Source organism: Glycine soja, chromosome 9, assembly GCF_004193775.1.
Source record: "Glycine soja cultivar W05 chromosome 9, ASM419377v2, whole genome shotgun sequence".
Taxonomy (NCBI): Eukaryota; Viridiplantae; Streptophyta; class Magnoliopsida; order Fabales; family Fabaceae; genus Glycine; species Glycine soja.
Window position 1 is genome coordinate 34,793,553 of NC_041010.1, and position 16,799 is coordinate 34,810,351.

General features: G+C 35.2%; 1 protein-coding gene across 1 annotated transcript; it reads left to right on the forward strand.

Annotated features, from left to right (window-relative positions):
• The first annotated feature begins 859 nt into the window (after positions 1–859).
• On the forward strand, positions 860–3,091 carry LOC114368589 (BAG family molecular chaperone regulator 1-like). The gene is made up of 4 exons (XM_028325795.1): positions 860–1,377; positions 1,734–1,990; positions 2,130–2,276; positions 2,392–3,091. The coding sequence occupies exons 1-4, from the start codon at positions 1,149–1,151 to the stop codon at positions 2,818–2,820; spliced, it is 1,062 nt and encodes a 353-aa protein (XP_028181596.1). The 5' UTR covers positions 860–1,148; the 3' UTR covers positions 2,821–3,091.
• Positions 3,092–16,799: the final 13,708 nt, after the last annotated feature.

The window sequence follows — 16,799 nt, forward strand, 5'->3', positions numbered from 1 at the left end:
TCTAAGAATATTAATAAGGACAATAAAAAATATTTAAAAAGTAAGATAAAAATTTGAGTTCAGTTAAATTAAATTCGAATTCTTATTTTTATGCTACTATGGATGCTTTTTCTAAAGTGTAGAATAGGTTACTTTGCACATGGTACATATTAATTAACACAAGGGAATTGAAAATTAAAATTAAGCGCATGCTTACTGTTAATTATTTCCAAAACAAATTAATTCAGACTTGCAAAAAGTCAAAATGATCTAAAAAGTAAAGAAGAACAAAAATAATTACAATTTGATCACCGCGGCTCATGAGATGCTTCATCTTCATTTTTATTAGTCGGGCACAAGAAACAAAAGAATAATTGATCATATGATATATTTTTTTAAGGACAATTATTAGAAACTTAACTATTTAAAATTAGTTAATTAAATGCATAGTATATATGAATATCACAGGGTGTCAGCATAGTTAGCTGGCCACTTGTTTTTATATTATTATTGTTATTATTATTATTTTGTTTTTCCATTTCACCACTTTCTTCTCCCTCCGATTTCTCCAGAACAGCAAGGGAGAATCAATTCCTCATCGCTGCAATTCTCATCTTTCACTCTCTAGATTCTCATCTATCTTTCTTCCAACCTCTTCTCTTCTATACCCTTCAGAAAAAAATAAAATAGAAACCATAGCTTCAGATTATTCTAGCTCTTCATTTTTTTTCCTTGTTCAATATTATGCTGTAAAATTCTCAAACTCACAGTTTCAGTTCAGCCACATTTTGGTCTAAAGATCCGTGCCTTGACCCTTGGCAGTTTCAGCTTTCAAAAGGGTTGGAGTTTTTCTTCCTCATAAGCCACTGAATAGTCCAAATTTTTCTTTTTTCTTTTTTTTCCCCTCTCTCTCTCTCTCTCTAAAGTTCAAAGTTTTTGTTGTTTTCCCCCCGAGTCTTTCTCTCTCTTGCTGTGGACTTGTGGAATGCTGGGGTCAGAGACTTCTGAGACATGTTCTAGCAGACTTTTGTTGAATTGGGTCACTGGTTTCTGTCATAGGTGGTAGAGAATCTGAGTCCTCAGAGATCTAAGCCTCTCTCTGGTGTTTTGTTCATCACACACACCCTTTTTGTTGTGGCATAGTTGTGAAAGTGAAAGAGTGAGAGAAGATGATGAGGATGAAGAATATTAGTAGTAGCATCATGAATGGAGGTGGTTCAGTTGGTTGTAGATCTGAGCCGGGTTCAAAGGAATGGGAGATGAGGCCAGGTGGAATGTTGGTTCAGATGAGAACTGCTGATTCGGGTCGGAACCCAGCACTTTTGCCAACAATTAGAGTAAAGGTCAAGTTTGGTTCAATTTACCATGAAGTCAACATTAGTTCCCAAGCTACATTTGGTAACTCTTCTCATTTATATTTTTTGAAGTTTTAATGTTATTTATATTTATTTGCCTCTTATGTTTCTCTCTTGGTTTTGTTTGCCTTTTTCATGATTGACAAAACTTAGATATATATGTTTAGGTGTTTTTTGGTTCTATTGTTGTTCTTTGATCAAAATTAGAGTTTCTTCAGGTAATTTGTGTAATAAAGGTTCGCATTAAATTTAAATGACTAACATAGATTACTGAGGTTAAACTCCGATTCTGATTGGAGAACAATACCAAAAACACTCAAAGAACTGTCTAAGTTTTGTCCTTTCTTGTTTTCGTTATATCGGTTATTGTGTGTGTGTGATTAATTTCTGGAGTTGCAGGGGAGTTGAAGAAAATGCTGTCAGGGCTAACTGGTTTACACCATGAAGACCAAAAGCTGTTTTACAAAGACAAGGAGAGGGATTCAAAGGCTTTTCTTGACATAGTTGGGGTGAAGGACAAATCCAAGATAGTGCTAGTGGAAGACCCTATTAGTCAAGAAAAGAGGTTGTTAGAGAGAAGGAAGAATGCTAAGATGGAGAAAGCTGCAAAGTCGATCTCAGAAATCAGCTTGGAAGTAGATAGGCTTGCAGGGAGGGTATGTATTATGGTTGCTGTTGATATTACTATTATTATTATTATTTCCTTTTCATTTTCAAACACTTAATTATGAATGAGGTAGGATTGTATTAAATGCTTGAGTAGTTGGAAGATGATAAGTGATTGGAATTGGTTAGGTATCAGCCTTTGAGTCAATTATTAGCAAAGGTGGGAAAGTTGTGGAAACAGATGTGCTTAATCTGATTGAGTTATTGATGAATCAATTGCTTAAATTGGATGGTATAATGGCTGATGGGGATGTGAAACTACAGAGGAAAATGCAGGTAAATGATAGAGACTTAGATGCATTTTGCTCATTTTTTGTGTTATCATTACATCTCAAATTGCATTTTGTTATGCACTCATGGTTCTAATGGCAGTGGAACATTAATTTTGAAGGTAAGAAGAGTTCAAAAGTATGTTGAAACTCTTGATGTGCTGAAAGTTAAGAATTCTATGCCTAGTAGCAATGGAGACCAAGCCCCAGTGAAGCCCCATCAGAAGCATTCAAATGGTCAAAGGAAGGGACCAATTCAAGAGCAACAACAAAAGCATTCAAATGGACGTCATAGATTAGCCTTAGCACCAATTCAGGAGCAGCAACAAGAACAACCAAGGAACTCAAGTGAGAATTCTCTAGCACTATATCAAGAGCAACAAGAACAACCCTCAAGGAATTCCACCTCAGGAGTTGTAGTTACCACAAATTGGGAGTTGTTTGATTCTGTCCCACCATTAATCCCTGTGCAAGCCACATCACCACCCCCACCCTCCTCAGTGACCAATAATTCAGGTCCTCCCAAGTTCAATTGGGAATTCTTCGACTAAGTACCATACCACGTGTTTTTACTTGTGTGGATGTGATTTGGGTTTGTCTTCAACTTGGAGTGTTATATGTTTTACATTCTTTTCTGTATTTAGATTTGTTTAGCAACCCCCTTATAATCTGTCATTTACTTGAGAATAAATGGGGTTGCTATGATAGTGATTATCATAAAAAAAAAAAGTTACATTTCTGTGATTTTTGTGTCCGCCGAATTCATTTACCAAATGTATGGGCCTATTTTTGATGGATATATGTAACTATGTTATTAATCCATCCAATGGTAGGAAGCCAAGTGCAAAAGGTGTTTTAAAAGCAGAGAAATTTAAATGATAACAATGGATTAAAAATTACTATTAACAAATAAAAAAAATGATAATGTTCCGTTTCTGGACACAAGCTATTACACATTTAGAAACTTTCCCTTCTTTGGCCTCAAGCAAAGGCCGTGAGAATGAAATGGTGGAGTGAACAATAAGCCTGTTTCAGTTTTCTTAGCTTTCTGCAGTGCAATTTAAACTGCTTATGATAATTCATGCAATGATTACATAGTAGTGGCATTGACATTTGTCCTAGTAAGCCTACAAAATCATCAACTTTTATGTGGGTAATGATCGTAATATACAAATGTGGAAGAAAGCAATCCTCCCCGGGAATGATTACTGGAAAATAATCATGCACGGACTAGAAATAACAAAGTACAAGGCTCATGTTAATGGTAATTAGGTGATCGGACTTCAATTCCTTCAAAGTTGGGGCTCGAGTTAGATTTTACAACAACTTTTGTAAGTAAAATAATTCCATCACAAGGGTCAATCTATAAGGTGGGGAAGTTTTAAACTTCTCGACCAATTGACACTTTGACTTTCCAAGCTACTTAGGGTTGGATCCTGTTATTGAAATTTTCATATCCAACTCAGAAAAACTGAAAATTACAAATTGAAAAATTAGTCATATACCCCAACTCTTTCTCCAAGCAACCTACTGGTGACGATAGGCTCTATTAGTTTGGGTGATAAAAATGTTTTCAGATTAATTTAAATTACACATACACACAATCTTAAAACAATTTGTTAAGCTTTATAATTATCATATAATAATAAGTCTCACAAGAAAGTATTAAGAGTCATCATATTCCTCAATGCAAGAACCCTCATTACAAAAAGAATCTAAGAAAACAATTTGTTAAGTTCTTTAAAAAAGAGTCTCACAGAAAAAAATAGTAAGAGAAACCATCATTAAAAAATTCCAAAAAAAAAAACAACTTGATAATATTAATTTAATGTTTAGGTTGAGTTTTTTAAACTTTTGATTAAAAAAAAAAGTGTGTCCAGGCAGTGTTATCGCCGTGTCAAAGCCAATAAAATAAACTAAACACTGCAAAAACGTGCTCGTAGCGTGTTAGAATCGAAAACGTGTCAGACATATCCCAAGACGTTGTTCAACTGGTGTGTTTGTGTTTCATAGAACATTTGTAGTAGCCATGTTAACCGCATCTTAAGGAAAGGAGTATTTCAGAATTCAAAAATCCCATTTAAAGCATGCCTTTGCTTTCTTTCCATCTCTATGCATGATTGCTATAGGTTTTTGTGTTATTTTTTGGTGAAGCAACATTGGTGGATGACATAATAACAATTTTTTGGCGCATACATATCTGGCCAAAAGACTCGTATCTATGAAAGGCTTTTTTACTAATCCTTCCAATGATAGGAAGCCAAGTCACGAAAAAGTGTTTTGAAAGCAGAGAAGATGAAATGATAACTGTTGATTAGAAATTTACTATTAATAAATCAGAAAATTTTCCAAATGCTACACTCTCTACAGAGGCTATTCCATAATTAGAAACTTTCCTTGGTTGACCTCAAGCAAAGGCAATGAGAACGGTGGAGTGAAGAATAAGGCCGTGAGCTTGATGCACTGCAATTTAATTTAAACTAACAACAATTCATGCAATGATTACGTAGTAGAGGGCATCAACATATTGGTCCTAATAAGCCTATAGAATCATCAACTTTTTTTGTAGGTAATGATCGTGATACACAAATGTGGAAGAAAGCAATCCTCCCCGGGAATGACATCTGCAAAAGACAATCTTGTATGAACTTCAAATAACAAAGTACAAGGTTGGTGCTAAGGGTGGTTTCTTCACATGACACCGGACTGTTCCGTCAAAGTGAAGTTTTAAAACTTGGACCGGTCGGTTGGTTGAAGCACGGATCACTGAGTCTGATTCAATTAGTGGATTATATGTTTAAATATGTTTTTAGGTTTTGTAATTTTTTTTGTTCTTATAAATTTTCTTGTTTTATTTTCCGTTTGTTAAGTGATTTAGATAATAGTTTTTTTTTTCTGTTTAAAACATTATCTAAATCGCTTTAAAGATAAAAGAATAAAACAAACATAATTTAAGAAGACTAAAATAAGGAGCAGAGCTAATATAAGAAGTAAGGGGGACTAATATATAACTTAGATAGTTTTATAATAAAAAAATTAAATTAATTATTTATTCTATAAAAAGCTCAAAATTTATTAAAGTAAGTTTCGACCCATGTCTGATACAAGTTAATATTTTAGTTCATTTTTCCAAAGTTGATATAATGATGTTTAGTTTATTAAATTTGAAATTGAAATGAGATTGGAGTTAACATTGACGAGAAGAACAATGAGATAAGAGAAAAAATAATTATTAGTATGTGTTAAAATTAAGGTTATCAATTTTTTATTCACGGTGAATTTTTCTCATAGACAAAGATTAATTATAAATATCATTTAATTTCTCAAATTAATTATAACCAAATAAGTATAAAGAAAAGGATAATAAATTCATTTGGTTACAAATGTAAATATTTAAAATCTTTAAAATAACAATAATACATTATAAAAAGAAAAAATATTAATAAAGAAAATAAATAACATCAAATATTTCATTTAAAAAGATGAAAAACGTAATTAATTCAATGATGAAGACTATAAAAAGAAAAATCATATTTATATATATATATATATATATATATATATATATATATATATATATATATATATATATATATATATATATATGTCTAAAAGAAGAAAAAATGTCATTAATTTTACAATAAATACTATAAAAAAGGAAATAAAACATTTTGTCAAGAAATAGAATAAAATAGATAACTAATATTTAAATAAAATTATTTTTATAATCAAAGTCTTTAAATAAAATAATTAATTTAACATTAAAATATTGTATTATATATTATTAAAATTAGAATTAAAAAACCAACCCCCGGCCCCAGGGGGCCATTTTGGCTGGACCCAACCGGGTTTTAAAACTATGCTTGAAAGTTAGGACTTGAGTTCAGTTTCACATCAATTTCTTGGTAAGTAATATAATTTTATTATAAATCTTCCTTGAGATTGGGGATCTTAACTTTACATTGGAAGAATTTTTTTCCTGATTTCAATTCTTCCTTACATGTCTCTAAGCTTTTAAAAAATGGTGATCAAGCGTTTCACATAAAGAAAATCAATGCTTCCTTCACCCCCATGAATTGCTTCTAGTATCAATCCAAAATATGAAATTACATTTCGCCTTTTCAAGAATCAATTTTTTAGGTGCTGGAAGTATAACTCCCAAGTCAAACACACAAAAATATGCCTCTTATCAGCCAGGCCTGAACTTCATCAACACTACTTACGTCCTTTTTTATTTTTGAATTTAGTTTTGGGAAAATAGCATTTAATAGGATGTTACTTCTTGCACCCTTTCTGGAATTATTTTTTTTACCTTCTGGAAGCCATAAAGGAGGTGCAGGAAGCAATAGCCCAATTAATAAAATGTGCTTTGTTTGGATGAAGCATATGTTAGATGGGTTTCCGCTTTGGCTGTTGCTAGGTGCACCCAGCAAAATTGCTGGTGCACCCAGCAATTGAATGAACTTCCTAAAATACCCTTCATTTAAAAAATAAAAGTTAATATATTTTAAAAAAAAACATTTTCTTCTTCTTCCGTTTTAAAAAACGTTTTCTTCTGCGCTTTCCTTCTTCTCCCGTGCACCCAGCAACCTCCCTGCAAGCTTCTTCTTCCTTGGTTTCGTTCTTCTCCTTCCTTCCAAAAAGGTTTGTCTTCTTCCTTCGTCTTCTGTGTATACAATGGCAAGCTTCTTCTTCCGCGCTTTGAAATTTGGTTCCCTTCTTTTCCTCCACAGGCATTGGCATCCTCCATTGAATAGCTTTGTTCGTTTCTTCCGCCATCCAGGTTAGTGTTCTAACCTCGTGTCTTCATTTGGAAGCGTTAATGGCCGTAGGATAGACGACATGAGTGATGTGTGGTGGCTGAGGTTGAAGACGAAGGTTCTTCCGCGAGAAGAACCTTCTTCCGCGCATGTGGAAGGGGCAGTTGGATATTGAAGCGGAAGAAGGAGTTCTTTCGCGGGAACCTGCGAAAGAAAGGGGAGAAGGTTCTTCTGCGGGTTCCGGCGGAAGAAGGTTCCGAAGGTTCTTCCGCGGGATCCAGCGGAAGAACTATGTCTTCCGCGGATCCCGCGGAAGAACTTGCGGAACCTTCTTCTGCAGGCAACATTTCCTGGTCGCGGAAGAACTTGTGGAACCTTCTTCCGCAGGCTACCTATCCTTCTCGCAGAAGAACATTCGAAACTTCTTCCGCGGAGCATGTTTTGGTGTTTTTTGGTTATTTTTCTTGAAAATTTTGTTTGAACCACCAATTTATTGATATTAGTAATTATTATTTTTAATTTATTTGCTATTACAAAGTGTATATGTTATTTAACTTACACAAACTCCCTAATTTTGATACATCACCTATTGTATTTTGCTTTCATTTGGTTAGGATGTCTAAATTGAATTGTTATTTGCAGTCATTTGGTTAGGATGTATAAATGACTGTATACACTGCATAAATTATGTGGATTAGTTAGGATTCTTTTTCCCTGATGAATGAGAGGGTTAAGAAAAAAAAAAAGGTAAGTTAGGATACTAATATTCAACTATTAGACCATTGTTAGACTTGTAATTAAGAAAAAATATGAGACAATAAAACAAAGTTCCTGTGTTACTCTGTTTCTAAATTTATTTTGATATTGAAAAGAAATTTTTCTAATCTAATCTAATAGCCTGCAACCTGTCAATTACAATGGGAATTCTTTTGATATTGAAAACAAATTTGTCTAATCTGATACCTACACAATCTAAGCAATGTTATAAGCTTGGCAATTGAAAGCATCAATTTGCTGCTCTCCATCTCTTTTATGTAAATGCTTCCTCTTTTTTTTTTTTTTCTTTTTTTGTCAAAAGATCAATTGATCATTCACTAAAAATGTATAACGGCACTTACACAAGCATAGTTGATGCTGATGAGAGTTCTACAATCAAGCACGCATGCACACTGAATGCTAACAAGATAGCAATCTTGAAAATACAAAACCAAAGAATAGAAACATACAAAATACACATTTCCCTGATCTAAAGAAACCTAGAAAGTGCCATGAGCTTTTTTCTTTACTTTGGAATTCCTTCTGAACATGCACGCGCTCCACAATATCATATAAATTAAGACAACTTAAATCCAATCTCTGATTGTTAGACCAACAGCAATATGGAACTCAAACTTGTTCATTGAAAACAATAAATGTGTTAGGTATAGATAAAACAGCGGGGATTTTTTTAAGTGATCCTCTAGGCCGTTTTTCCCCCCCTTCGGATCCGCTCATGATTTGAACCACTCATCATTCATCTTGGGCTTTGTGTTACTAATGAGATAAGGGTAAGTGTTAATCATGTTTGAGCTGTAAAAAGAATTTAAACATGATCCAAACAAAAACCAAAAATTCTGCCTATTATATTTCCCTTGGAAGTAAATCTTATAATGTTTGATTTGATTATTCCCTTGGAAGCAAACAATTTCATTATTCAATTTCAGCTTTTAGGAGAATTGTGTCTCCTAAATTCTTTGTCCTATTTTCAAAATACTAAACCAAAAAACAAAAAGCATGCCTTGATTCTACATGTCCCTCATAATGAAGCATAATGTCACAGATATCCTAAATGAGAATGTCACATATATCATGAGAACATCATGTCCAAGAAACATTGAAAACTTAATTTGAGCAAATTAGTAAGAAACATACAAAACATGTGTTTGAACAAATTTGTAATGACAAAGCTTTGTTACCAATTATTTGAATATTTAATTTGACCGAAAAAAATAAATGTTCTTCATGATTTCAGATCATGGTTAGAACACGAGGTTTAGGTCGTGCGTTAGGAGCTGGTAGAGGTAGAGGCATTAGTGAGGATACGCATGAGGTTGATGTTCCTCTGCATCGCAGACTTACTGCTTCAGCACGTAGGCAACGGGTTCGTCTGCGTGAGGACGTGACAGAGAGACATGAGGATGTGCCTCAGTTGCATGAGGATGTTCCTCATGTGTCTGATGCCACCCAAGAGATGACAGGCGCCGCCGATGCTGTTCAGACAGAGGGAGTGGCTACTGATGGGAGCTTGGGGTCACCTGCTGCAGATGAGGGTTTCCTCGGTGGACCACGCGACCCATCGATTTTGACCGATTTTGCCGAGCATGTCGCACACAACATCTGGAGTGGACAGGTACGAAGTTTTTAATGTTGACTAATTACATAAAAATTATTTGTAGTTGGATTGTTTTTTATATACACGTTATTATAAATTGTTATTCAATTTAGGAACGACCCGATCTGAAGTTGGTCTCCCACGGTAGAAAAGTAGATAAAATTGGGAGACCAGCGCCTGAGATCGAAGGGTTGATTGCTGGCACCGGATTGAGTCCACTGATCAGGTGTTCTGTTATCACCACTGATCCTGGACTCATATCCGCCTTCGTCGAGAGGTGACATTGCGAGACTAGCACGTTCCACTTGCCAGTAGGCGAGTTGACGATCACGTTGGATGATGTGGCGTCACTCCTACACCTTCCCATCACTGGCGCGCTACATACGTTCGAGCCGCTTGTTACTTCAGACGCCATTGGTCTACTGACGGAGCTTCTTGAGGTCAGTCATGAGGAGGCTACATTTGAGACCTGACAGGCTAGTGGGCCTCATGTCCGGTTGGGGTGGCTTCGGGACTTGTATCAAAGCCAGTGCAGGACCAGACGATGGGTTGTTGCAGCTTGCACGTATCTGCTCCACTTGGTGGGCTGTACTCTTTTCGCCAACAAGAGTTCAACCCATGTACATGTCGTGCACCTGAAGGCTTTCAGGGACCTGGCCCAGGCAAGGGGATTTGCCTGGGGAGCGACTACATTAGTCCACATGTACGACCATCTGAATGACGCGTCGCAGGCCTCTACACGACAGCTGGGCGGTTATATTACACTTCTCCAGGTACGTATTATCACTGATAATTTAAATTGAAGTAGCATTGAATCTAATTTTTTTGTAATGATGCTGACTATGTGTTTGTAGTGCTGGATATACGAGCACTTTCCTATAGTGCATACATCCGTCGTCCATGATGCTTATGATGACGGGAGCCCACGGGCCTGCAGGTGGCTTACGGGTAAGGCTCATATGACGGGGATCAAGGGAGTTCCGTATCGGAGACGTTTGGATGCCCTGAATGTGACTGACGTGTGCTGGATGCCCTATGGTGAGCACCGGGGAGTCAGGGCCTTTGACTTGATATCGTCGTACACCGGCCAGCTCAGATAAGGTCAAATTGTGGTGTACGTTCAACCTGAGCAGGTTCTTTGACGGGTGATGATATAGATGACCGGTGGCTGCATTTTTCAGACCATTTGGTGCCTTCAGGGGAGCTCTGTGTAGTTCCTGGACAGGTGGCGCCAGACTACATGAAGTGGTTTTTTCGGATATCGCACCCATTCATCACGTGGACCGAGGAGACTGCTACACCGAGACATCCGCCTCCCCCTCATCATGAGGAGTTCGTCGAGCCACCCATCCCCGAGGTTTTAGTCGCGATCAATCTCCCTACGCATTCAGTGGTAAGCATAACTTCTGTAGTTTTTCATAATTTAAATTTTTTTAAAATGTGATAATGACTTTGTTATTTTGACTGTGACAGGTTCACTGGGAAGGATGTCAGGGGATGGCTTAGGATTTAGGAGCGATTGCTGAGGATTTGGAGCGGGTCATCAACCTCAGGATGGTCATTGAGGGCACTGACTTACATGACATCATGACTCGTTGTCTGAGGAGAGCTAGAGGTGACACCGCATATGAAAGTCTTAGGCCGCGCCAGAGACGCCGCATAGATTAGGATTTATATTTTTATTGTACTTAAATTATTAATTTTTGTATTTGTTTATGTATGTCATAAAACACATTTACTTACATTATTTATGATTTTTGTTTGTCTCTCTATAAATATATGGTTTGAAATTTAAATATAAACCACACACATGAGTCACATTTATAATGGCATTTGAATATATAAAATAAAGAAGATAAAATAATTTGTAATTTAAATGTTAACATTTATAACTATTCTGAAATTATATATTTTAACCATATATATACGTACACTAAAGAATAAAAAAAATTGGTTTTGTGCCTTTTAGAAACATGCCTAAGTATCCCTGTTCGGGCTTTTTTTAAAATTATGTGGGAGCCGCTTGAGACTGTCCAGGGCCGCTATTTGGAATGTTTGCATGTTAAGGAACCCAAAAAAAATAAAAGCAGTGCCCCGTTCCATCGAATCGCACCTCAAACGGAGGCACCAAAAATAAAAAAAGTTGGTTTTCGGCCTATTAGAAACATATAACTAGCATTCAGTTCAACACAAATATAACAATTTGACACAGTAACACTTGTTCACGGAACAATTGATTAATTACATGAACATAAATCCAATGTACATATACATACATAAATATTACAAGTTCAGTGTCCGCTTAGGTCTACATGCGTTGTATTAATTGTCATTAGGCTTAAGTATTGCTGCATTCTACCTACATATGTAGTTGGCCATTGTTTTGCCTCCGGATACGCATTGCTTGACCACAACAACGCTATAGGCGGTAAGGGAGAACGATCTTTCAGAAAAACCTGTTGTAAGTGAAATTACAATAATAAGTTAAATAAACAAACCAACACATTCAATAATTGAAATTATTTAAGTAAACGAATTTTCAATGGACCTGAACAAAATGACTGCCATACACATGACCGACGCATATTATGCGGTGCGTAGCAGAATCGGCCGGTGGTCGACTTCTGAGAGGAAAAAATGTGAGGCTCTGTTGCCGTGACAATGATACAAGGATTACATTATATCTTGACGCAATTACATATCCCATATCCGTTATATCCATCCATTTGTCCATACTAACCTAAATCGCATAACAAATACACGTGTCAGTCATGTAAACATTACTTATGTAAATAAAAAGCATAAAACACATACCTTGGATAACCCATTCACGTGTAGGGACAACCTCAGCTATTCATATCTCTCAGTGCCACCAAAGATCTTTATGTAGTCTTGCGACCATTTGCCAAGTTCTTTAATCAATTCATTACGCATCATGGCCCAACACTCTTCTCCCATACCTAACAAAACGGAAACTGACCGATATCCACAATTACCATTCACTTTCACATCAACAACATCCTCAATGAAATCATGCATAAATGGTGGAAATTGATCCAACATGGGGATCATCCTTGCTGGCTTCGGTGGTGCAAAAGATGATGCACTGGGTCTGACTGAGGTGTTGTTGTTTTGAACCGACATGCATACTTGTTTCGAATGATGCTCTAATTTCAGTGTGCTTCAGCGTCATCATGTTGTTCATTGCATCCCAAACACTACAGAGGTCTTCAACGCTATTCTGTAATATCCTCTTCAAAGACCAATGAGCAGATTCAACCCTACATTTAAAACACACAACAGAGAAGACAAATTAATAACAATAATGTTCCAAACAATCATTAAAAGAAACTTGACTAATATAATAAAACATTTAAATACCTATTTGTTGTTGTGTTGCCTAGGTGCATCACCTTATTCGTCCAGGCCAAGATAAATTTCTCCTTGTGTGGGACAATCCATGTCTCACATACATAGTCAGTGAACATTGGCCACGGGGAACACGCTACTTGAAACCTTTGAAGGTGCTTAGGGAACTCCTGTTCCGAAGGACAATCTACCAGGTTACCCCAGCTATCCATTACGTAGTCCCAAGCATTCTTCTGACCAACAAGCGATTTACTCTTTGCCTTCACATTCTTGTCTATGTGAAACCTACACAACAAATTCTTACACTCCGGAAACACAACTTTCACAGCATTCACCAGGGCTAGGTCTCTGTCTGTGACAATAACAACAGGAAGACGATCGTTTCTTAAAAAAAGGCCTCGAAACCGTTCCAATGCCCATACAAGATTGTTCACGCGCTCACCCTCCAGATACGCAAACCCAGCAGAGAAAGTCATCCCAGTTGGTGTCACCCCCACAATGTCATGCAATGGGAGCCTGTACCTATTTGTTTTGTAGGTACTGTCTATCAAAAAAACAAGATGACATGCGTTACATAACTTAACTGCATCTGGGTGACACCAAAACAAATCACGCACCACATCTTCATCCTTCAATCTATGCCAATGAATGTATTGGTCACGTTCAAGGAGCCTCATTAGGTGTTGCGTTTCACTGTCATCTCCTCTGATTGAAGAACGGTATGCACTTCTTGCATTGTAGATTTGTTTGATTGTGGTGCAACTGCTGCTGTTGTGCTCCTTCAACGTTAGCAGGATGTTTCTTGGTTTCACATTCGACTTCGTCATATCAACAATGATATTCTTCTCATCATCTGTCAATCTCCCAGCATATGGATGTCCAACTAAGGTCTTCGCCAATTCATGGTTGTGAATCCCACATATCAGCTTCACCGCCCAACCTTCACCTCCATGAACTGGTTTTCCACGAATCTTAAATGGACAACCACATTTTCTAGTACTTGTGTCTCTTCTAACAAATTCTTTCTTCCTACCCTTGTACTTACCGCTCCTTTCACACCCAATTAAGACAAATGAAGTTCTTCCTCTGCTGCCAGTATATGTATCAGACCTCACAATTACTGCAACAAAACCATTTTCATGGGCAACCGTTCGAGCCCACTTCAAAACATCTTCTCGGGTTTCAAAGACCTAGGACACAACCACGACATATTAATTTTTACACAAATCATACATTAGACCAAACAATTAAAACTGATCAACATGATTACCTGAGAAGTATTAAAAGCATCTGAACAATCAACATGTGTTTCATTCACACCACAATCTTCTTCATTTTGAAAATCCATATCAACTTCTTCAGACATCACACTGTAATATGCCCATTGATCTTCGTCCATCTTAATTCAAAGTATAACTACCACCTGATTCAACATTCAACTAAATAATTTGAACAATACAACAACCATAAAAAATTTACAAACTATCAATATCAAACTAATTCAACATTTGACAACCTCACAAATATTTAATCTACATATACATAACCAAATTCAACTTTTAATTACATAAATCCTAAATTATAACCTACAAAGCTCATTTAACCAAAGAATACCTCAACCTAAGCAAAAAAATCAACAATTCAACCAACAAATATATTTTTATGTTTCACATAAATTACAAATAGAATTAACCAAAATAACATTCAAAATAATCTTAAAACAAAAAAATCATAAAATGAATTACTCCACGGAAGAAGCAGTCTTTCACAGTTGTAATGTCAACTGCGGAAGACAGCTTCTTCCGTGGAGTCTTGCGGAAGACGTCTTCCGTGAGATTCCACGGAACAAGTTTTTTTCTTCCGCAATTGTAATGTCTTCCCCGGAAGAAATTTTTTTGCGTCGAATCTGAAACGCTTACACCATTCTACTACCAAAAATAAACCATCAACCACACAAAAGCAGCTACGTACCTTAGTTGACAAATATCACACCAAAGCAGAGCACAAGCACAACCAGCACCGACAAAAATCGCACAGCACAAGCACCAGAACGGAGAAAACGCACCAGAATGGAGAAAACGCGCACCGGAATGGAGGAAACGCAGGAGAGAGAAAGCAAAAAGGAAGAATGAAAAAAAAACAGATTTTTATAAAAGGAAAACGTACAGGGGCATTTTTGGGTTTTTAAAAAATTGTTGGGTGCACCAGCAATGTTGCTGGGTGCCCCTAGCAATTCCCTTCCGCTTTTGCACGATTCTGTGAACTCTCCTTTCAGCCCATGTTGAAAAGAAAAAGCATTTTCACCAAAAAGTCCTATTAAAACATGGATCCATCTCATAAGTGTCTCGGGGTTCTCATGGAGAAAAAATAAAACGCATCTTGGGTCCTCTATTCATAGTCCATTTATAATACCTCGTTATATATCCAACATAAAACTAAGAAATTTGTTCGAAAAAACCAATGGAAAATAAATAAATAAATCTCTCCACATAAAAATTGTGAATAATAAAGGAATTAAGAAATAAATAAAAAATGTGTTCTCCTCTCTGTAGAAACTTTTTTTTTATAAAAAAAAGTGGAACTCTATGGAAACTTACAACTTCCAAGGAACAAATTACGTGCTTTGTTCATATTGAAGAGCAAAAAAGAACTCATCTATTGTGTTTGGATAACACATAAGAATCAATTTTACTCCACAAAATCATGATGGCATAATGTGGTCTTAAAGGAGGTGTATTGGATTAAAATTTTAAAAAATTTTAAATAAGTCTTCTGTTATTCAATTAAATTTTTAAGATTTTTTAAGGGTATACCAAAATCTGATAACATTCAATTAAATTTTTTTATAACTTTAAAAAAAATATTTTGGTATTAAAAAATATTGTATAAAACATTTATCAAACCATCTCACTTAAATCCTTGAGATTTTGTTAGACTCTTTAATTTTTTTTTCTATTGATTATGAGACTTTCTTTTCTCTCATCACACATACTTTCTTCTCTCTTCAATACCCAACACAAAAATGAGATCCATTCAATTGAAAGATGTATCAAACACCTAACAAAAAAATAATATTATTCAAGATGTGTAAATCATATATGTTTCTCTTATTCTTTTGGAACAAAAAATATCAAATATGCTCCTCTCATATGCACTTTTCTATTTGTTTATTTAAATTAAATTAATTTTTATTTTATGTGTCAAGGCTAATAATATTTTTTTTATACTGACTATGTTCATCACTTACTCGACGTAAGGTTTTTGTAATTATCTTCTTTAATTTTGTCCTTTCCATAATTTAGTAACCATCCTATAAATTTTTCACTCTCATCACTCACTTCTTGTATATGTTGATCGTTGCACCTCATTTAAACATGTCATTGGATTTATCATTAAATAATTGTAATAATTACAAAAAAATCAAAAAAATAGTATATAATTTTAAATATATTGTTCAAATCCAAAAGGGAGAATGAGAAAATGTTATTACAAGAATGATTAGTATAGGGGGACCTAAAACTAGAATCAATTTAGTTATTAAGAGTTTATAAAAATTATATTGGTTTTACTTTTTTATCCATACCTCATCATTTCTTATTACTTTTTTCACTAATTCTTGTAATTTTGGATATGTTTTTAAAAACTCACACAATTCTTTTAAATCTTACAAATTTGTAAAGTCTATTCAAATCCTTCAAATTCTTACGATAAAAATTTATTAAAATTCAAATTATCATAAATGTCTTGTAAAAAAAAACTGATAAGTTATAACATTCATTCATAATTTTTAAAATCCACAATTTTTTTTATTAAAATAATCTTTTAAAATCTTAATGCAATACACCCCATAAATTACTTATAACATTATTTTTATTTTTTTTAAGAGAAACATTGTTCTTTTAAAGATGGCTAAATGTGTGGGTTTGAGTATAAATACTAGCAACATAGTTTTTGAGACATTTTAATATTTTTTTATTGGTTGAACTTTATATGAAATTCATTAATTAATGAATAAGATTGGGTGATGAGA

Coding starts and splice junctions, on each gene's coding strand:
- LOC114368589 (XM_028325795.1), top strand. CDS start 1,149: ATGATGAGGATGAAGAATATTAGTAGTAGCATCATGAATGGAGGTGGT. Junction 1,378..1,733: donor TAGTTCCCAAGCTACATTTG/GTAACTCTTCTC, acceptor CTGGAGTTGCAG/GGGAGTTGAAGAAAATGCTG. Junction 2,277..2,391: donor AACTACAGAGGAAAATGCAG/GTAAATGATAGA, acceptor TTAATTTTGAAG/GTAAGAAGAGTTCAAAAGTA.